The sequence below is a fragment of the Pseudonaja textilis genome, chromosome 2 (assembly GCF_049901715.1).
Source record: "Pseudonaja textilis isolate UNSWEBS1 chromosome 2, rPseTex1.2, whole genome shotgun sequence".
Taxonomy (NCBI): Eukaryota; Metazoa; Chordata; class Lepidosauria; order Squamata; family Elapidae; genus Pseudonaja; species Pseudonaja textilis.
The window spans coordinates 100,232,424-100,255,792 of record NC_141991.1 but is presented as its reverse complement, the minus strand read 5'-3'; the positions used below and the strand labels follow the sequence as shown (position 1 = coordinate 100,255,792).

Sequence of the window (23,369 nt, the reverse complement as noted above, 5' to 3'; positions counted from 1 at the left end):
ATTATATTTTATTTCTATTCACCATCCAGAGTTCCTTGAGTAAGAAAAAGGAACTATATGCATTAGTTAAATACATAAAAATAAAGCATTTCAATAATGACATTTCTTGGAGAGGGTGGACAGACGCAAGAATTTGGAGCATCTGCATGAAGCACTGACCTATAGTTAATATCAGATGAGGTGGGACATAAGTTTTTCTCCCAATTCAGTTTTTATATCACCTATGTTCCTAGCACAGAAAATAAACTTCCAGATGCTTTATTGTGCAAGCCCTAATTTGACATTCCTAGTCTATTCCCCCTCTACCCTGAACTTGACATCTGATAATTTTGTCAGGGAGCCTGGCAGTAAATCTGTTAACTGGATTTACCTACAATAAGATAAAACAAGATAATCTTTATTGTCATTTATTGTTCTTTACCTGTATGCAGATTCTTATTGTCATTTACCTGTATGCACAACAGCATTAAAATGAAATCAGATGGATGACCTCAGGGAAGTATCATATACAACTTCTTTTCTTTTGTGACTGAAGGACAGCTGTTTTGCAGTGGTGACTTATTTCTTCCTCTTCTTTCCAAGAAGGATGTATTGCAATTCTGCCATGAATATCAAGTACAAGTCATAGGGAGGTGTTCAAAAAGCTGGACCTTTTCTTCAGGGAGTCACGGCGGTCAAGGGTGGCAGAAGATATCTGTGGCTAGTTCAAAGCTGTTGCTGCTGATTTTCTGTAACTACTCCCCTCTCCCTCTGGACTATGAGACACAGTTTCCCTGGATTTTATTACACGTCTCTTTCAGATGTGTAAGGTTACATGGCCATTTTGTTGGTTACAGACCAGGTCAGTCAGAGGCCTCATTTTATTCCATGCAAGGAGCTATCATCTGCTCTGGACAGTGCAAAATTCTCTCTTGATCACATTTTTCATCACAGGGGTTTAGTCACCAGAGATTAGATTAGGACTCTGTTCATGCTCCATTTAACACATATTCATAATTATTTGCTGCTGTCTTATCACCTGAAATTGAACGGGGGAATAAAAAAAGACTAAGGCAATCCAGCACAAATGTTAGCGGGGAAAGGCCACATTACTACATTAAAAATAATTACAGGCCTCAAAGGAATAGCTGGCATGCCAACCAGCTATTTAGTAACTATTGGCTTGGCAGCAGTGATATAGCTGGCAGTGTTGGTAAGATGTGGAGGTGTTGAAGGCTCTTGGCAGCATGACTTTTCAAGGCAAAGGTGGCTGTAAAAAGGCAGTGGCAGATCCTATAATTTGTTGAATTTTCAAAAAAAACTGGTGGGCTGCGCATGGCTATTTGGTGGGTCTCACATATGTTGTGCAGTCCTAGACTAATTCTATGCTGCATTGTTGTTTTTCCTGTCAGCAGGACAATTGGCTTGATTTGTTCTTGTGTCCAGAATTTGTGTATAACAACTCTGCATTTTTGATCGACGTCTTCCTTTCAAGCAGTTTAGAGATGCATTGCTTTGTTCTGTAAATCCCCTGCTTCTGTGGTCCTATAAAATCCTGATTTTCTCTGAGAGAGACACATGGCACAGCTCCCCTTGAAAGAACAGTTCGATTTTGCCAAGTTGCATGGAAATGTATAGCAGATATAGAGTACAAAGACAAGGCATTAAGATTTCTGTAAGGAACTTGGCATTGTTTTCCACTAAGTTTTTACCTTCCTCACATCCATATAAAACTACACTTGATTTTTATTGGCTCCTTCTCTGTCATACATGGTTTCAGTTCGGTGGCTTTCTCCTTGCAGTTGCCCATTTCAATGAAAGTAAACATAGTTTTTCAATGTTCTCTCCTTAGGCAGGCAGCTCCTCCTTGTTTACAGACTTTCCCCTACCCCACCCGTTCTAGTTGAGGAAAAGGAATATATAAGGTGGGTTGTATGTTGGATTCTGAATGCAGGAGATCTTGTTAGATGAGTGTAGGAAACTAAGAAACTACCTTGAGTATTCTTTGAAAGATTGGAGGGCTATTACACCTGTTCATAAGTGAGGTGATTTAGAGAAAGAGTTACACTGTCTACAGGATCAACCGATATGTCAGGGAGTATGTCAGTTTGCTGAGCCTTTGTCAAGCACCTCCCTTCCTGTAACAGCCCACTCAGCGGAGCTGCCACTACAGTTAACAATGCAGGCTTTTGTAGGGCTTGTAGTGTGGGCAGAACCTTCTACTTTTAGCAGAAGATGGATGGACAGATTTGCATTTTCAGAGGAGCTCTTCTTTCCTGATACCCTGATGGCCCCCTGTGAACTCTTGAGTGGCTGGAGCTCTTTTATTGAAAGGAAAGAGATTTTTAAGTCACAATTGCAATATTTCTCTTCGCTTTTTAAAAAATTCACTTTAGTTTCTATTATGTTTTTTTAAACCCCCCCCCCAGTCCAATTGTAGCCAAGAGATTAAAAACCTTTTTCTATAGAAGGCAAAAGAGGAAAGCTGGAGTTCAACGGGAGGCAAAAATCTAAGCCTTGCGTTATAGCCAAAAATCAGGCCATCCTTTGCTGAATAGAAAGTTATCTTGCATTAAATCCAAGTCAAAATGAAACATTGTAACTGCTATGCTATAATGCCCCAATTAAGCACTTTTTAGTGATACGTAGAAGTCTGATCACAGGTTTAACAGCGATTCTGCACATTGTAATATATTCTAGAGTAGCGTTCCCCCAACCTTTCCAGCTGTGCAGACTGGTGGGGGAAAAGAGGATGGTTTCACATGAATGGTAGGCAAGCACGTGTGCAGCTCAATTTGCACAAACAGTGGGCACACTCGCCTGCCTATCACGCAAGAGGAGCTGCATGTACACACTTGACTACCAGTTCTATGGCCCCAGTTTCAAATGGGCTGCAGCCCAGTACTGAGTTGAGGCTGTTGGGTTGGGGACCCCCCTGTTCTAGAATGTTGCAACTTTCTGTTCTAAAAGAGAAGAAACTATGAAACCCCAAAATGCTAGCTTTTTATCAACTTTAGCAGATGCACAATATGCTGTCTGTTACATCTTAAAAAAAAAAAAGAAACGTTTAAAAAGGGAGTTCAAGTATCTCTCTTTATAGCACTTTAGATCAGGGGTCCCCAACCTCTGGTCCATGGATCAGCACCAGTCCGCGGCATTTAAAAACCTGGTCCATATAAACAAGGCTACATCCACGGGATGCAGGCAGTATACAAAATCAAGCCCCACCGTTCCACGGAAAAACCTCTCTCCACAGGACTGGTAACTAGTGCCCAAAAAGGTTGAGGGGCACTGCTTTAGATGTATGTAGAATGTCTTGAACTTTCTTTTGCGGTAGGACACAAGAAGAGAATTGGGTTTATTTAACTAGCCCACTATTTCCAAAGCAGTTGTTTGATATCCATAAAAAAATTCCTTATTTTCAAAAAACATTTTGGAAGACTGTGAATATGAAAATCCTATCAGAAGTGGCTACATGTAAGCAATATGGATGTGCTTTATCATAGCTAAAAGAAGTGTGTTAATAGTCATCACGTGAGCAATGGGAAAATCCTAATTCCTTGAAGACTTGATCTAGGCAGTTAGGTATAAATCCTTTTTTTCCTCTTATGTCTGTGAATTTTGACTCAATTTAGTAGGACTATTGCATGGTCCTGTTTGTGTGTGTGTTTTACATCAGTGAAGGAGAGGAGGAAATAATCCTTTTCCAACTGGATCCTGTAGTAGGGGAATATGGGATAGGAGATGGTAAAGTAGCTGCAAAATTCAAAAGAATGGAGCTCACCTAGGGCAGTTATTCTGTGAGCAGAACTGTAAACCCATTTCTTACTGCTTTACTGTTGTTTTGTTTTTTCTGTGCAACATATGCTAAATGCAAAAGTGTACGAATTAAGACAATTGGTCACTTGCATTCTCTAATTAATTCATTCTTGTTGATAAAAAGTTACTAACAAACCAAGACACATGGTTTTAAATGCTCTTAATCTTCAGGCAAAACATTTTATAGTAGAGCTTATAGTGTATATTTCGGTTCCTAGACATTAATTTCATTTGAATGATTGGAGAAGAATAGAATAGAATAGATAGAGAAAACTAGATTAAACCCCACAAGATTTATTCAGTATCTTTCTACTAGGAAAATATGAAGCTCAATTTTTAAAAAGCTTGATCTGAAAACACAAGTTCAATATGTGTGTGTCCTTGTTTTATTTAAAGATGAAGATTTTTTTAAACCTTAATAGATACTTTGGAAAAAGTGACACCTTAAGGAGATAGTATATGGAAAGAGTGACATTTTGGTTTCTCTGTAGCTGACATGCAGAACTATAAATCTTTTTTTTTTTTGTACAGATCGTGAGGACCAATCAATTCTTTGCACGTAAGTAAATATAATTTGTGCAGTTTTTTAAAATTATTGCATGTGACAAGGGCTATTACTAGCTTTTCAACTAGTTGGAATATTGCTTCTGAAAAATATTTTTTTTAATTTTGATGTTCATAAAGGAAATGTCTTGGGAACAGATTATCGCAATCAAATATTTAAACCTGTTTGACACATTCATCCCTTACAAAGAATCACTTGAAACATGTAGAGACTATTTTTCATTCCCAGAATATTTTACTCTCTTCCTCTCAGCTGTTCTAGAATAAGAACTTTTAAAGCTTTATTCCTCTTTTAAGTGGGAGTCTGATTTTTAAGGCTAAGTCTAGTATTATAATAAATATGCAATTGTTCTTTAACCCATTACAATACTTATATGATTCCACTTAACAGAATTTTAAATTGTGATGTTGTAGTGTCTATTGCTTTCCTGGCCCTGGCTGCTTGTGATATTTAATTGTACTGGAGAAATGTAGAAATTTGTAAATCATAATGTAAGACATTTTTCAGAACAGTGTGTAGATAGAATTAAATGCAGTTTTCAAGTATGTTCAAGCCTAAATTAAGATTTACATCGTTTTCAGTTCAAGGTCATAATTCATCTAGTTGGTTGCTTAACCTAAATAAAAACTGCTTACCTTTTCTTAATTAGTGAACCACTGATATTAGTTCATTATCTTTTAGACACCCTTGTCGTCTTGATTATATATCAGATTGCAAAGAGGTATTTGGATACAGAGTTATGAGTAACACTTGGAATTACCTTCTTTTGCATATAATAGCTTTTCAGACATTAATAATCTTGTTCTCCTCCATGCTGCATCGAGAGCCCAGGATGGGTTGACTCTTTCCTATGACGTCATTTAGCTGAGTCTGTACTAAGATATAAAAGCCAGCCCCCGGGAGAGACCCCAGCTTTTGACTCAGCTCCTTTCAGTCAGTAACTGTGTCTCTGAAAGCATTCTGTTAGATAGCAATTACCAGCGATCTTCAGTACTTTTTTCCTCTCTTCAAGCAGCTCCCAGGGATCTGGGAAGCTGATCTTTCAGGAGAGCAGGACTCGCTCTCCTGCAACGTTGGGAGCAGCTTTACAGAGCTCTGTGCAGGCAAGCTGGGCAGCGTCTGCAGACCTCCCCCACACCTGCAGTTTGGAGGGATCATAAACATGATCGGCAAACTGATAAGAGCTCAAGCCAGCTGATCGTGTAGCTGGTTGCTGTGTTTTTCCCTTGCTGACTTCACTCGGGGCTCTGTATAGCCTAAGGAGCGATTCTTCAATCTTGGAGCCTGTTTTCCTGTAGTCAGCAACCATCTTGGATTCAAGCTTTCCACCACGAGGTGAGCGGCCATTTTGTATGCCCAGGGGCCATTTATACCCAAAGGGGCTTAATAGAAAAATTTCTAAACAGCTTCTTTCCAACGCAAGAGCCTTTATTTTACAAATGGAGCAAGATAAGTCTCTGGCAGAGCTTTCCCCCCCAGTGGAACAGTCTCTTAAGCCCAATAGGAGAAAAAGACGTAGGCAACGCACCCTATCAGGGGAAGATGGTTTCCTGTATTGGCATTGTCCCGTGGGCTCGGCTCCACTCCTGAGCCCTCCCATGGTTCCTGCTTCCCTACCAATGAGCAGGAACCAGCCACTCATCCATCAAGGTCCTACTCCCGCCACAAATCCGGAGATCTCTCAATTGGTGGCATTCCCCATCTATCTGGAGGGGACTCCTGTTCAGGGACCCAGACAGGCTAGTGATAACCACCGATGCCAGCCTCCTGGGTTGGGGTTCCCATATGCAGGGCCAGATAGCTCAGGGCGTTTGGTCCAGGTCAGAGCAGACCCTTCCCATAAATTGGCTAGAGCTCAGTGCCATTTTTCTGGCTCTCAAACATTTCAGGCAACCAGTGACTGGCTCTCATGTTCTAGTCCTTATGGACAACATGGCCGGAAAGGTCAACCGGCAAGGGGGGATGAGGTCCAAAGCCCTCATGGGAGAGGCTCTACAGTTGGGGTTATGGGCAGAGAAACACCTGTTGATCTCGGCAGACCACATCTCTTGGGTCGACAACTCCCAGGCCGACTGGCTCAGCAGGAGCCTAGTCGACCAGGCAGAATGGTCCATTCCTCCGTCTCTATTCAGGGATCTTTCCCTCAGATTCGGAACACCGGAGGTGGATCTTTTCCCCACTCCTCAAAACACCCAAGTCACCAGATTCTTCACCAGGTTTCCTTGCCAGGGAGCAGAGGGGAGCAATGCTCTTCGGTGCAGATGGCCCAAGGGTCTCCTCTACGCCTTTCCCCTGCTTCCCATCATTCCGGCAGTAATTCGGAAGATGTTGGAGGAACGTGCGGAGCTCCTCCTCCTGGAACCCTATTGGCCAAGGAGGCCCTGGTTTGCGGTCAACCTATTGGTAGCTTCTCCTTGGAGGATCCCTGCCCATCTAATCTCCCTTCAGCAGGGGGCCCTGCTCGACCCAGAGCCCCAGTGGTTCAAGCTGACCATGTGGCTGGAGGAGGCTGATCTTCCAGAAAGGGTCATCCTCACTATCCTGGCTTCTCGCAAACCTTCTACAAGGCGCATCTATGATTGCCACCTGGAAGGCTTTTCCCCGATGGTGCCTCAGGGAAGGTCTTTCTCCTGCTTCAGCCCAGTTGGCAGAGTTCTTAGCTTTCTTCAGCATGGACTGGAGAAAGGTTTGGCCCCTAACACCTTTCGCAGGCAGGTTGCGGCCCTCTCGGTCCTTTCATGGGGTTCGCTTCCTTCCTTATCCCATCACACTTCAGTCAGGAGGTTTTTGAAAGGGGCTTCCAACCTGCATCCTCTGGTGGTTCACAGGTATCCTTCCTGGGACCTTCATTTGGTCCTTAATGCCCTTACAAAGCCCCCCTTTGAACCCCTTAGAACAGTGTCTCTCCGTTTCCTGACGCTGAAGGTAGTGTTCCTTGTTGCCATCACTTCTGCCAGGAGGGTTTCCGAGCTTGCTGCTCTTTCCATCAGACAGGACCTTTGTTCCTTTCACGATGATAGGGTTGTTCTTCGTCTGGATCCCTCATTTATTCCGAAGGCTAACACCTGGTTTCACAGGTCCCAGGACATTGTTTTGCCTGACTTCTGTCCTCTCCCGCACCATGACTTAGAGCGGCAGTGGCACACGCTAGACATAAGAAGGGCTCTTAGAATATACATTAAGCGCACTTCCTCCTTTAGGAAGTCGGAAGCCATGTTTGTTTCCTTTTTCCCTTCTCACTTGGGGCACAAGGCCTCTTCTACTATTAGCAGGTGGGTCAGGTCTTGCATTGAGCAGTCCTACAAAGTTGCGGCCCTTCCAGTTCCCCGTGATCTGACGGCGCACTCTACCAGAAGTGCGGCCACTTCTGCTGCCTGGGCGACCCAAGCATCCTTGGAGGAGATTTGTCGTGCGGCCACGTGGACATCCCTGTCTCCTTTCATTAGACACTACCATCTGGATGCTTTCGCCTTGGCGACTGCAGCCTTCGGCAGACAGGTGCTTCAACGAGTGGTTCCACAGTCAGTGTGATGAGCCAGACGAGGACCCGCCCGTGGACATGCAAGCTTTGGTATGTCCCATCCTGGGCTCTCGATGCAGCATGGAGGAGAATGGGCGTTGGTAGAAGTTACCGTGAACTCCCTTTCTATCTATGCTGCGAGAGAGCCCAGCCCCTCCCTTGATTCATCCGGAGAGGGTAAGACTTATTTCTGTATTTATTTTGGGCTTTCAGAGACACCTTTCATTTTCCCAATATCTTTGCCAAAGCTGGGGTCTCTCCCGGGGGCTGGCTTTTATATTTTAGTACAGACTCAGCTATGACGTCATAGGAAGGAGTCACCCCATCCTGGGCTCTCTCACAGCATAGATAGAAAGGGCGTTCACGGTAACTTCTACCAATGCCCATTCTGGTGAACTATAGTGTTCCGTTATACTTTTAATGCCCATATTTATTTTCACTAATAATAGCAGCAAAAAAGAATTAATAGTAGAACAATCAGATTCTATAAATCATACTTCTCTATTCCATGTTTGCTTTATCTCCAGCCCATTTTCAAACCTCCAACGTTGTCTAGCAGAAAGACAATTTATAATAAAAAATTAATAATTACAAAACAGCACATTAAAGTCAACTGACATCTGTGCTTTTTCAGGCAAGCTGTTTTCAATTGTTTTATATCATTGCTATCTTCTCTTTGTCTTGCAATTTTTCAGTTAAAGATTGGTTGACAGTTTAGTTAATAATAAAACAGATAATAAAGTTCTAGAGAAAAATAGGGATGTGTGACAAATTAGTTTAATATTTTAATGAGAAGTTCCTCAATTTACATTTATGAATAAATAAAACGGGTTGCAAATATATTCCAAAATCAATTTCTAATTGAGGTGCAAAATTAATTTGGAAATGGTGTTTTCAGGTTATTATTTTTCCAAATTTGACAGATTTTTCCAACTTTAAAAATACTGTTGTTTCTATGTATAATTAATTGTCGGAATAACTGTAAATTTCCAGTGCATGTTAAATCTATTCAGTAGTGTGAAATGTGAAAATCTAGATTAATCATAAAATGATATAGAGAGACTTGTTACTTTCATCACATACTAATTTTCTTGGAACCTTGCATATAGTCATCAGACACTAATAAGGTTATATGGAGAAATTAATTTCATATTTAGCTATCCAGCCACCTTTTATGTGTATAGAACTGATCTTTCAAATTAGAGCTCTGCCTACGTTTGCATGCAATGAATCGCCTACGTTTGCATGCAATGAATCACCTACATTTGCTTCACTTTTTAAAAAAGTTATCTTCCTTAGTAGGTTGTGGGGGCTGTGGAGATAATATTCATTGCCTTCAGCAAAATATTTGACAAAATGTCTCATGACATTTTGCTTAGCAAGCTAGTTATGTATAGCTTGAATGAAATCTATGTTAGATTCACACATGCTTGAATGGTGGAATATTAAGCTTGAATCTAAGCTCAGTGCTCCTGAACATTTTATTAATGACACAGATAAGGAGCTGGAGGAAAAGTTTACAGATTTGCAGCTGACATAGTACTGGCTTGGGTAGTAGATACAGTAAACACTCTAGAAGCTAGAAGTAGAATTCAAAATGACCTTAATAGTCAAGAGAAGTACCTAAAAAGAATATATTGCAGTTTAAGAGAAGAAGTGGAAAGTCCTTCACTTAGATAAAGAATTGAAATCTCATTTTAGGATGGAAGGTATCTGTATTGGTTGTTGCAAGGAATCTTGGAGTTATAGTTGATCAGAAGGTGAATATGAATTAGCTATGTGATAAGATCTCTTAAAAAGCAAGTGTAGTTTTAGGCTTTATCAACAAAAATATAACTTTAAAATCATGGGAATAATTCCACTGTATTCAGGTTTGGTCAAACCCATCTTAAGTAATATGTTCAGTTTTGGACATAAAATTTAAGAAAGGTTTAGAGAAACTAGAAACAGGGTGATGAGCATGATAAGGAGACTAGAATCTTATGAGGAGAGATTGAAGGAAGTGGCCATATTTAGTCTTGAGAAGAGATAAGGAGAAGCGTGACTACAATAACACTTTTCAGGACTCACATAAAGGCCAGTGTTCTGGCATTCCAGAGAGTAGGGCACAATGATAAACTTAGTTTGCAGGAAGGCCAATTCCAATTACAGTGAAGTTAGGGCATAAAGACATAAATACCTTGACTGCTAAAGGACACATAAGCAGAAATCTCTTCATTAAATGTTTTAAAGCTTAAGCTGACCTGGGAAATTAGACTCAATTATCTAAATGGCTCCACGTTGTAAAAAAATTACTAATATGCCTTGGATGTTGTCAGTTACTCTGTATCTAAAAAAACTCTTTAAATTACCTAAATGTTATAAGACATACATAACCTTGTATTTCTCTGTGTGTGTTTTGTATGTGTGTTTATTTTGCAAAATGAATGTACACTAAAACAGAATTATAATGAAAAATAATCCTTTGAGAAACTAGAAAGTTTTGTGTGTGTATCGTAAGATATAGAAATATATCAATCACCAATATTTATATCCAGAATAACATTTACATTCAAAATAATGTTTTAGGACAAGTGTTAATATTTGATAGTGAAGATATTGAAGAGGTGAATAGCTTCTCTCTTTTAAACTGACTTTCTGTAGTAAAGGGACTAGCAATTGACTCTTTGAAGGAGATGGATGTTTAGAATTTTATTCTCTGGATAAGTGAACACTATTAAAATTGAATACATGAGGGGTTTTTTTTCTTTACTAAGAAACAAATTGATAAGTGCAGGTTGAAAGAAGTGTTGAAATATGAGAATGTTTTTGGCAGAACAGACATCATACGGGCAAATTGAGATTTCCTCTTGCTTCAGAAAAAAATGTATCAATATTAAACTTTTCTATATCATCCAAAATTCTGTTCTTGATACAATTTTTTTAAAAATCATACTCTCCAAAAACTTGAAAGCTGAGCCTTATATACTCGTTTATGAGAATATGTAAACTCTTTTATTTATCTTGGCTTCTATTTCTAGAGTCAGATTGATGGAGTCAAGAACATTTATGCTGTTTGTTTTGAATCTGTTTTTTTAACCTGTTTCAAATTACTACATATGTGACATTAAATGTTAGGTAGATTCCAAAAATAACCACAGGGAAAATTATTTCACTGTATTTAATTAGGAAGGGTTTCAAGGCCCCAATTTTAAAATTAGACTGATATTGAGTTCTTAAAAATATTTTTTGTTTGCTCAGGCTAATATTTAAGAATGTAAAATATTTGGGATAGCTTTTTTATATAGTCATACCTTTTATTGATTCAGTTTAATTTCATGTGCATTGTGTGACAGCAGCTTTGTAAAGTTTTAGATTGTTTTTCAGTATGTAAAATGCTGGAGATTATGTTTATATAAAAAATAGAAAAATCTAAATAAAATGTGCAACTGCGTTTTAGTCCTTTTCCTAACTGTCTTAAATCAAAAAGAATGTTGTGTAAGATATATTGAAATAGATTGTATAAATCTGAGCACTCCTGAATAGAGTTTGGTAAGTTTTATCTTCCCATCTTTGGCCAAAATATCTAACAGAACAAGTAGAAAAATAACATTGGATAGAAATATGCGTGCTTTACATTATTAATATATTCAACTCCATAGATTATACTATGCAGGATTTGCAAATTTAGATCTGAAAATGGGATTACAATATTTCACTGGCTGAATGAATAGATTTGAGAAAGTGATTATTTTATAGTAACTATTTAAAGAAGTCAGTAGACATGTACCATTGTAAACTATTTAAAGGGATTAGCATGAGAATAGATAGTAAAGATTTTAAAGCACTGAAATATTAAAGCACTAAAATTGTATAAGTGGAATTTTAATGGGCTAACTAATCATAGAAGCATTGCTTTTTGTATTAAATGGGATGAGAGTAAAAATTCTTTATTTAATTTAAAATCATTCTGACGGTCTAATCTACAAGCAAAAAAAGATAAAAGTAAAGATTTCCCTTAAGTCGTGCCTGACTCTAGAGCATGATGCCAACTTTGTCCTGGTCCTGTGGCCAGCATAGCTATACACCAAAGGCGCACAGAATGCTGTTATCTTCCCACCAAAGTGATACCTATTAATCTACTTGCATGCTTTTGAACTGCTGGGTGGGCAGGAACGGGGGCAAATAACAGGAGGTCACCCCATGGCACGGAGCTTGGGTCTCAAACCTAGACTGTCAGCTGTCTAGCTGACAAGCCCAGTGTCTTTAACGGCTGACACCCCACAATCTATAAGCACGATGTTAAATAATAATTTATTTTAGTATTGCTTCTATTTTAAAGACTATTGTACAACTTTTATTCCAATGGCAAATTCCACATTTTTCTGATATTGAATTATGATTATTATATCTTGATTATTTTTTTAATATATTTAACTCCAATAATTTATGTTTTGCAGAGGTGAATCAGGTGCTGGGAAAACAGAAAATACCAAGAAAGTTATTCAGTATCTTGCTCATGTTGCTTCCTCACATAAAGGAAGAAAGGACCATAATATTCCTGTAAGTTTCAATATCTCATTTAACATGCTTAATTATCTGTTTTTATTGATATTGCAAATAAGTATGATAATCTGTTCGAAGTGTCAGCTCTAAATCATTTAATATAAAACTTGTTGAAATATTGGTCATCTAAATTTTGGAAATAATTTGTAGGCATTTGTGTTTGTCTTATTAGAGGTGCTGCTGGGAAATCCCAAACACCCAAAAGAATAGCGATATAATAAAATATTTCTGTGAAATTCAGTTTGTCTTCCTGATAATGTGAATTTTTATTCAGAGCTTGTGTGTATAAAACTAGTTAGCTCTACATATTATTGAAATATTTTTTTTCTTTTCAATCCACTACCCCATGCTTATATTCTCTTGATTATGTCTTCAGATTATATATTTCTATTAGCAAAATATTACTTGTGATATACAGAAGCAGATTTGAAGTGATCCAGTGGGATTCAAATTTTTTACTACCGGTTCTGTGGGCGTGGCTTAGTGGGTGTGGCAAGGGAAGGATACTGTAAAATCTCTAGTCAGAGGTGGTATTTGCCAGTTCTCCAAATTACTCAACATTTCTGCTACCGGTTCTCTAGAATTGGTCAGAACCTGCTGAATGCCACCTCTGATCCTGTGTTACATGTCTTAAGCCATCACTCTACTATATCAGTATAAACTTGTAACAATGCAGCTAAGAATTTTTAAAAATCTGTTAGAAATTACTTCTCCTCCATGCTGCATCGAGAGCCCAGGATGACATCATTTAGCTGAGTCTGTACTACGATATAAAAACCAGCCCCCGGGAAAAACTCCAGCTTTTGACTCAGCTCCTTTCAGTCAGTAGCTGTGTCTCTGAAAGCGTTCTGTTAGTTAGCACTCACCCGCGATCTTCAGTACTTTTTCCTCACTTCAAGCAGCTCCCAGCAATCTGGGCAGCTGCTCTTTCAGGACAGCAGGGCGCTCTCTCCTGCAACGTTGGGAGCAGCGTTACCAGAGCTCTGTGCAGGCAAGCTGGGCAGCGTCTGTAGACCTCCCCCACGGTCTTGAGTGATCATAAAAACGATCGGCAAACCGATAAGAGCGCAAGCCAGCTGATTGTGTGGCCGGCGGCTGTGTTTTCCTTTGCTGACTTCGCTTGGGGCTCTTTATAGCCTAAGAAGCGATTCTTCGATCTCAGAGCCTGTTTCCCCTAGTTAGTGGCCATCTTGGATTGAAGCCTTCCACCACGAGGTGAGCGGCCATTTTGTAAGCCCGGGGGCCATTTTATACCCTAAAGGACTTAATAAAAATTTCTAAACAGCTTCTTTCCAATGCAAGAGCCTTTATTCTACAAATGGAGCAAGATAAGGCTCAGGCAGAGCTCCCCCCCTCCCAGTGGAACAGTCTCTTAAGCCGAACAAGAGAAAATGATGTAGGTGATGCACCCAATCAATCCAGAGGGAGGTGGCTGCTAAAATCAGAGCTAAGGCTCTAGCCCCTAAGGAGGCAACTCAGGCTGAGTTGAGGGCAGAGAAGTGGAGACATGCGGCCCTAGAGAGGTAATTCAACAGAATTATTCAACAGAAGGGAGTGCAACTACAGCATGTTTCAGGTGATACCCCTGAGCCCCAGCCAAGCACCCCCAGGGGAGAAGAAGTTATGAGCCTTTCCATCCTCCACCCTGGTCTCCTGAGGCTTTTGCTGAACAATCTCATTGGAGGATGATCTCATCAGATCTGGGCCTTATTTCCAACAGGCTTCAGGGCCCTATGTTCCTCCCACTCCCTCCAGGCCTCGAACCTCTCTTCAATCTAGGCCTGAAGCCACCTTCACTCCCACAGCAGCGGGCCTTGGGCCTCCTGCCTCTACTTTTGAGCATAGACGAGGGGATATTCACGATGTTGTCTCATTGGCCATTAGGCAAGGATTGGCTGAAGGCTTCAAGAAAATTCTTCGACCTCTGGAAAGGGTTCAGGCTCTTCTCCCTTCTCAATCTATAAGTTCCTTGCCTCATCACCCTGATTTAAAGAGGCCTCAGGACCTCAGGGTCCATTCTTCTCTACCAGAATGGGAGGAGGTTGATGAGGAAGGAAGGGCTTCACCATCTGAACACAGTTACTCCTCTTGTTCAGAATATGAAGAGGATGAGATTTTTGACCAAAATCTTTCAGAGGAAGAGGATTCTCTCCCAGAGCAGACATCCTCTGCACTGGTCTTCAAACCTACTCTCTTCAGACTCAGCAAGGCTTTGGTCACTGCCAAGCTGTCACCGGAGGAAGTGGCTCCTGAGCCATGAGGAAATCTCTCTAGCCAAGGAGACTCGCTCTTCTCCAAGCCTGTAGTGCATGCAGAGGTTTTGCCTTCTCCCACTTTGTTCCTGGACATGGTCAAAGAACAGTGCGCTTCTCCTTCGGCAGGTCCTCGCCCATCTTCTCTGGATAAGCATTTCTACAATGTCAGCACAGCTCTGGACAATGCCCTGGCCATGCCTTCTGTTGACATTCCGGTTCTGGCCTCGTTCTCATCTTCTGGCACTCCCACGGAGCCAGAAGATATCCTGAAACCGGATGATAAACATTCTGAACAGATCCTCAAGTGCAATCACCAGGCCGCTGCATAGGCTATTCGGGCTTCAACGGCAGCATCCTTTTTCATGAGGGCATACCTACAGGGGCTGCGCCAACTCCAGAATAGATTGCCTGCTTCTGACCTTCGGTCTCACCAAGACCTTAATAAGATTATCGCAGCAGCGGAATTCACTGCGGATGTCACTCTCAATTCTGCCAAATTTGCATCCAGGGCCATGGTATCTTTAGTAGCAGCAAGAAGATTTTAATGGCTCCGAAATTGGCAGATGCAGTCATGCCAAAAATGGAAGCTGGCTTCAGTTCCAATCGCAGGCAATAAGCTTTTTGGCGATACTCTGGAACCTTATTTCATTGAAACCAGAGATAAACGTAAAATTCTCTCTTCCTCTGGGAAGAAAGCTGACTATCACCCAGCTCCTTATCGCCCTCCTGCCTTCCGAGCAGAGACCTCATCCCGCTTCCCCCGCTCTCAGAAGCCGTACTCCCAACGCCAAGACTAACGTGTGGAAGCATCTGGCAGGCAACAACCTTTTGGTAAACGGCCCTTTCGGGGGGGCAGGGGTCGTTCCTTCCATCTCTCTAAGTCATCCCTTTCAGAGACAGCTTTCAGTCTGTCAAGTATCTTCTCCAAAGCTGGGGTCTCTCCCGGGGGCTGGCTTTTATATCTTAGTACAGATTCAGCTAAATGACGTCATAGGAAGGAGTCAACCCATCCTGGGCTCTCTTGCAGCATAGATAGAAAGGGCGTTCATGGTAACTTTTACCAACGCCCAATTTCTTCAAATCTTTATCATCTTTTCAGCTTTGTTACAAGATCCTAGGATTCTGAAGATTGCATGACATAACAAACCAGGAATCATGGCAGCCAATTTGGAGAGTTTTCTCAGCTTTTAAATGCTATTGCTTGTATTCAGCGAGAGAATACCTAATACAAAATGATGCATATATGAGAAGGTCATAAAATCAATGTTTAATTCTCTCATTACCCAGATGTAAAATTTGAGTATTCCTTGAGAATTTTCTCTCCCCCGTAGATACAGATATACAGATTGATTGTTTTGTTTTTATCATGCCTTTTATGTTTGGTCATCATCTCAAGGTGACATATGTACATAATGGTCCTACCTTCAGTTTTCCCTAAAACAAGAATCTTGTGAGGTGGGTTTGGTTGGCACATTGTTGAAATTGAAGACAGAACACAACTCTAGGTTCAGAAGATGTGCAGTTTGACTGACACTGATGGAGCCTCAGGGCTCAAGTGCACTGTTTGGATATTGCTTACTCATGCACATGTGTGTCCACCCACCCCAGTGCGATAAAAGGTAGTGCATCCATTCCAATTTGTTCTTCCTGCTTTAATATTAATTCATGGAGAAGTTTGAAACAAAGCATCATAAAATTACGTAAATGTGAATGAAACAGAAATGGGTGGAAATGAGGAAAGGTCTTATGTGCTAACATGTGAATTTATTTTATCATTTATTTCAACAATCACCTAAGCTGGTGAAGCACAATGCCTTTTTTATGGATCTGGTTTTTCTCAACACATTGTATAAAGGTAGTACAGGCAGGCAACGAATGATGAAATTTTATTTTGGATTAACACAGAAACACAAAATAACCGTATGGCCATATTGCTCAAGTTATTTGAAAAGTAGGGACTCATGAATTTCCCAATATTTCTTAATTTCTAATCAGTTTTTGTGTTGATATAATGGAAAAGTGAACCGGCTTAGCACTAGAATGCTAAAAAATAGAGATGGGGTAGTCCATGATTTTCTAGGTGATATATTAGTGTACATGTTTTAATCCAACATGTGACCTAAAGTCAATTATCTCTACCATTATTTCTTCCCATTTCATTCATATGCACACACACACACACACAGAGGAGCAACAATTTTTACTTTAGAATTTTTTTTAGAAAACTCTGGAGGTATGGAAATCTTTATATATGATCATTATGGTAGATGTAGATTAACTGTCAATAGGCAACAAAAAGCATTGGGAAGCATAGAACAACCTGGTACCTTCCAGATGTTCCTACATTTCTTCCCAGTGGTCTTGTTAGAAATTCCTTACATCTGCAGAGCATTGGGATTACCTGTCATTGGTACAAAAACAGAAGCAAAACAAAACAGATGGATATTGGCTCTATGGCACTTGGGCAATGCATTTATAATTGTCAAGATTGCTGTTGTAATAAGTAATAGGCTGATTTAATAAACCTGAGAGTATAACTTTGTTCCAGTTCTAACAAAATGATATATGAATTATCCTGTATTATCACTTCCTTTATAAGGAAGATGAGATGTATTAAATCAATAATTTTTAAAATCCTTGATTGTAATCCCATTGTGTTTCTGGTGATTTCACAATTCATAACTATTAACATTGTTTCATTGTCATTTTTTAACTGCAGAGTGGATCCTCGTTGTATGTGAGTAGCAATAGTTCTTGTAGTTTGTCACCTTGCTGACTCACAATGAGCCAAATCACAGGGATGCGGAGGGCACTATCTCTCTTCTTAATCTGTCATTACATACTTGATTTGCATGAATAGATTGCATGTTGTCACTCTTTCACAATACTTTGGATGCCTTTTTCAAAATAATTTTGAATATATGCAAATTAGTGTAAATCTTGCCTTCAGTTTAAAGTTTCCTTGAAATATTACAGAATAGAATACTTCACAAATGGGACTATATATAATGCCAAAGAAAATAAGAAAATATGTTGGACATCATGGGGCCCTGTTAGTAGAAATTAAATGCAAACATATTTTAATGGATATTTAAGTAACTAATTCCATGCATTTCAAGGCATCATTTCATAGAGTAAATCATCAGTAGATAAAATTGTAATATACTTAACAATCTGGAGGGCAAATGAGTTTCTTTTTCAAATAATTCTGATAGGACTTTTTAGAGGTTCGGAATTATCCAGACTAAGATCTTTCCTATTCTTGACTAGATACCTTAGATCAGGGGTGTCAAACTTGCGCCATCATGTGACGTATTGGGACTTTCCCCCCCTTTGCTAAACCGGATGGGGGCGGGGCCAGCATGTGGTGCATCCGGCCCACGGGTCGCGACTTTGACACCCCTGCTTTAGACTCTTGTAGTGCATCCATATTCACTATTACACTTTATATTGTTTGTAAAACATTGAAGATTGCTTCTGTTTATTAGATTAGACCTTTTTATGCAGCTGAGTCTAAATTTTCATATGAATAAACTAACTGGTTAGGGCTTGATTCCACCCATAATAATTTTTTTTTCAGACTTTGTGAGAAATCTAGAGCTAGTAGCAAGCTGCACATAATTAAAATTCTAAGAGAAATAATGAGTTTCTTATTGGAAGGCTTTTTAAGTGAAATTTTTTTATCAATGTAAGAAAACACATTTTTTCAAGTTTTATTCTGTGAGGGTTTTTTTTAGTTTGTTTTAAGATGTGTGCTGTCTTAAGTGTTCAAGCAGAACAAAAAAGGCATTATATAAATTGCACTCAAAGATGCTTGAAATCCTAGTAAGCGTTAAGATGGATAACTTCAAAAGTACACATTTTTACTATATAGCTGTTTATAAACAGCACGGTCTGTTGAATGTTAAACGTTCTTAGGCTCCATCAATTTGAATGTTGAAATTACTTCCATCCCAGTGAATGAAATCCAATGAGTAAGTGGCTATGAAGGAATTCAGTTACTTTGATCACCAGGATGCATGGCGCAAATGATTTTGTCTTTTGGAGCTTCATCAGAAGGATAGCCAGATGCTATTCTAAGGATTCAAACATTCTAAAGGGAATTGAACTTGCAGATTTTTGCACTTTAGATGTACTATATACCATGCATTAGTTTAAGAGCTATTTAAGACCTGGTATTCAGTGATTACAGGGAGGGATATGTAATAACTATCAGAATATTCTATACAATCCAAAAATTATTGAGGGAACAAGGCTGCCATGAATTGAGAACTATGGAGACCTCTGATCTAATGATTCAGACACATTTTCTGAGGTTTAAAGTTTTAAAATCAGCTTACAAAATTTGCAGATTCTAAACTGGAGAATAATACCTAAGCAAGGGACAGACTCAATATTCAACAAAGTTGGTCATTTAAACCCAAACCAAGGTTAGAGTGGCTTATTAGATACGAAAGCAGAAATCTTTCTTTAACAGCAGGAGTTGCTGATAGGTATACTGCTTTTTGCATTTGTGAAGTAAAATATTAAATTCACACTTTGTATTTTCCTTTATCTCTGCATACCTCTGATTCATATCAAGTTGCTGATAAGATAAATATCAGATAAAACTTCTGAGGGCAGTGATAGCAGTGGAAGAACAAGGCCTACATTAACTAAATGCATTTTATGTGTAAGGTGGCAGTTGCTGTTTAATCATGAATCCTAACTTTAATGAATGTTTACTATTTTTGTAGCAATGGCATTCTTTAACTACCTTTATTTTTCATAGCCCATCAATCTCAGCCGAACAACATTAAGTCCTTTCTGAAGATACTGTACTGGAGAGAAAGATACAGTCAGAATAACTAAAAATTGCATTTGGGATCCCTACTGCTTTTAAATTAGGTTGTCATAACTTCATATCTGTATGTTTCAGGGTGAACTAGAGCGTCAGCTTCTACAAGCCAATCCTATTTTGGAATCCTTTGGAAATGCGAAAACTGTAAAAAATGATAATTCCTCCCGCTTTGTAAGTCTGTTTAATTATTTAACTATTAATTCATTATTCATAGATAAATTTTTATGATGAAATTGCTGAAATCAACATTAATTTTGAAACTCAGAGGCTTTTAGTGATCACTTTTATGTACAACTAAATTATTTTGATTCATATATACAAACTCTAGACTGTTGTCTGGATTTTCCATTAACCCATTCCCTGTTTTTAAGTGCTTACAGGTACCAATTAAAATCTAAATCAGCCTTTTCTCCTTTGAATTGGTGTATAGATTTGGGGGCCTGGGGAAAAATAAATTAAGCTGTTTTTTAAAAGGATATGTATGTTCTGAAGGAAATAAGCAATAAAAACTTTTCCCCAAAGCTTTTATATTTATATGTATAAACTTTAGAAAGTTGCATATGATTTAATTGATGTTTAATAGTCAATACATGGACAGTATAGAATTACATAAGTACTGGCCTTGGGCCATGCATGCTTATAAATGTGGCAATCAGAAACTTGAATTGTACCATGAAGTCTACTGGAAGTCATGCAATGGCTGTGCATGCAACAGTGATACTGCTTGAGTGTATCTTGCTGGACCAAAAATTGCATCCACTACCACATTCCATGCCAGCTGCAGCTTCTGCATGCTTTTTAAGGGCAGACTCATGTAAAGCCTATTGAAGTAGTCCAACCAGAAAATGATCAAGACATGAGAGACTGTGAGCAGAACCTTCTAACCCAAGAATGGGTACAACTGGTGTACAAATTAATTAATGCAAAGTTCTTTATGACCACAACTGCTACCTGTTCCTTGAGCAAGAGCCATGAATTTACAAGAACTCCAAGCAGTGCACTAAATCTGTCTTGGAAGTTGTACTGCATCTACAGTTAAAGATATAAGTTCTCCAGATTAAAGCAACCCCAAAACTCATATAAGTGTTAAATAGGAGTGGGGAGAGAATTTAGCCCTGAGGCAACCCTTTCCCATCAAGTGTTCTAACCAGACTCAGAGGAAGAAGGGAACCACTGCAACATTGTGGCATCCGTTCCTAAATCCATAAATGGGTCCAGAAGGGTACCAGAATTGATGTTATTGAAGGACAGTGAAACACCAAGAAGGGCTAGAATTATGCTGTCCTGAGCCATCAGAGGTTATCCCCAAATGCAATCAGTTCATCCCCTGAAAGGAGTGTTGGTTGGAACAAAAGATTGGTATTCATAAACATTGTCCAGTCCTGTTGGATCCAGTGCTGGCTTTTTGAAGAGGGAACTATTTATTTGCTTTCTTGTAAAGTAGGCAGTATCTTCCTCTCCCACAATAAAACGTTCACCACAGAGGGATTCAAAAAGTTTTACTACTGGTTCAGTGGGCGTGGCTTGGTGGACGCACTTTGTATGCATGCACACACTTTGTGCTCGTGCCAAATGTGCACTTTGCGCAGGTGCAGAGGCGTTCCAACTCACCTCCTGCAAGCCTGCACTCTCCCAGTTGCTTCAGCAGCTTCCGCGCGGCACTCTGCTGTGCCGCGCAAAGCAGCTGCGCTTCAAAAGCAGAGGATAAAGGTGAGTATGGGAGCCCGGACAGTCAGGTGGATCCAACAGCAGAGCAGCAGAGAGAAACGGTTTGGTCTCCACTGCTCATCGCCGCTACTGGCTTGGTAGAACCGGACCAAACCGGTAGAATACCACCACTGATTCACCACATGATTCCTATCAAATTTCCCACGAAGTCTTAAACAATCAGGAGGCACATGGATCTAAAATAAAGATGGCCGGACTCTAAAGCCCCTGGAGGACCCTCTCTCAGTACTAACAGGTTCAAACTCTCTAGATAACCAAACAAACTATACATACTTTGATCCTGCAGAGCTTCTCCTAGTTTCAGAAGGGACCAAGCATGCGATAGATTTGCTGGTTGGTTGTCTGCATACACAATAATAGCAAATAATAAGTATGTTGTGTTGCTCTTATTAATACAAGGTAATGCCTAATAAAGGTTCTTATTTGTGCTCAATCAGATTTGACCTGGTTCTTCTTACTCTGATCCACTTCTGCTCAAAAGAGGATTGGCAACTTCTTGAATGCAGCTGTCACGCACAAAATATTTTTAGCTATACAAAAGTAGGGGAAAGAGCAAAAAATCTCAATTGCAGTTATTTTAATCTGTGTTTCACATTCAAATGAAAATCTTAAAAGGGTTATTTTATAGTTAGTATAGGAATAATATACTGTAGTTTGAAATATTTCTGAGCAGGATTTTAAAGAGGGGCAAGTTTTCAACAAGAGGGGGTCAAACCAAGTACTATCAAAATAATAGGTGGAATGGAATGGCAAGAATTTGGGGAGCTCTCAGCCACACTTTTTCAAACTCCAATAAGTAGCTTATTTGTTAACTTTATAAGTCCTTTGTTCAGAATTTGGTTTTGTTCAATTCTATTATATGAATTATGTGAACATTCATTTTTTTAAAGACTTTTGCATCTGTTTCTTGTTACATTTTTCCTTAAATCTGTACTGATGTTGTAAACACAATCACTCCAATTGCTTTGGCAGTATTTTTGTAATGAATACTTTAATATGATCCAGATGGTAGTTTCTTTATGCATAAAAGTAATCTGTAGTAGTAAGGATTTTAACTTTTGGACTAAATAGGAGATGGATTGTTCCCTAATGTATTCTGAATTTTTATCAGACTGAAGTATAGTGCTATCACAAAATACATTAACATATTGATTTAATGAATACAGCAATGGTTGAACTTTATATTTTTCCAACAGTTTAAAATTAAGATTTTACCCTGAATCTAATTGTAATAACTGTTAATTTATATTTGTTTAAACATACATGTTTAATTTTTTTGATATCCTAGGAGTATTAATTGTTCAGTTTAAAATATTTTAGATTGGGCATAACTTGTATATTCTAAAAATGAATTTTAAATTTTAGTTTGTTTTCTCTTCAGGGCAAGTTCATCAGAATAAATTTTGATGTTACTGGCTATATTGTTGGGGCCAACATTGAAACATGTATCCTTTTTTCAACAACAATTATTATAAACTCTAATCCAATTTGAAATTTACAATGATAGTTTGATTAAAATACTTTAGACAGTACTTATCCAAAGGTAGACTGATCTCCAAAAAGATGACAGGCCATCTTGACAGAAAAGAATTACATTTTTAGTTTAGTTTTACTTGATGCAGTTATGAATTATGGGCAGGAATCTCACCAGTTGCATTTAGCCCTATTTTTTTAATCAGTTATGTGTTACAAGTTATTAAATTACGACGTGTTTTTCTGTCTGGTTCCTGTCAGCTTCAGTTTAAGACATAGCTCCTGGAATTTGTCTTTTATATATTAGCATTTTTTTTAAGACCCAAAGAATTTAGACTACTTTTACTTTGATACTTAGACTTGTCTGTAGAAGAAATTATAGGACCCTTGACAACTTTATTGATTCTACTTTGTGTTAAATTATTAGGAACAGCCATTTGGTGCTGTTTTTCTTTTCAAAAACAGTTTCAGTTACATGATAAAATATGCAGTTCATAAAATTCTTAACTGCTCTGGCTAAGATTTATTAGAAAAATCACGTGCAGTTCGTCAAGCCAAAGATGAACGGACTTTTCACATTTTCTATCAGCTTCTAGCCGGGGCCGGTGAACATTTGAAAGGTGAGTTAATATGTATAGAGATTAG

General features: G+C 39.0%; 1 protein-coding gene across 4 annotated transcripts in view; it reads left to right on the top strand.

Moving 5' to 3' along the window:
* The window catches only part of MYH10 (myosin heavy chain 10), a 77,991-nt gene that overhangs the window by 10,017 nt on the left and 44,605 nt on the right, over positions 1-23,369 (top strand). For 2 of the 4 annotated variants that reach the window (XM_087924715.1, XM_087924717.1), the window contains exons 4-9: positions 4,330-4,357; positions 12,323-12,425; positions 17,403-17,420; positions 19,602-19,694; positions 22,633-22,696; positions 23,246-23,344. In XM_087924715.1, coding sequence (XP_087780841.1) covers positions 4,330-4,357; positions 12,323-12,425; positions 17,403-17,420; positions 19,602-19,694; positions 22,633-22,696; positions 23,246-23,344 — 405 coding nt within the window. The remainder of the gene's footprint in view (positions 1-4,329; positions 4,358-12,322; positions 12,426-17,402; positions 17,421-19,601; positions 19,695-22,632; positions 22,697-23,245; positions 23,345-23,369) is intronic. The other 2 variants (XM_087924716.1, XM_087924718.1) reach the window with 1 other exon arrangement.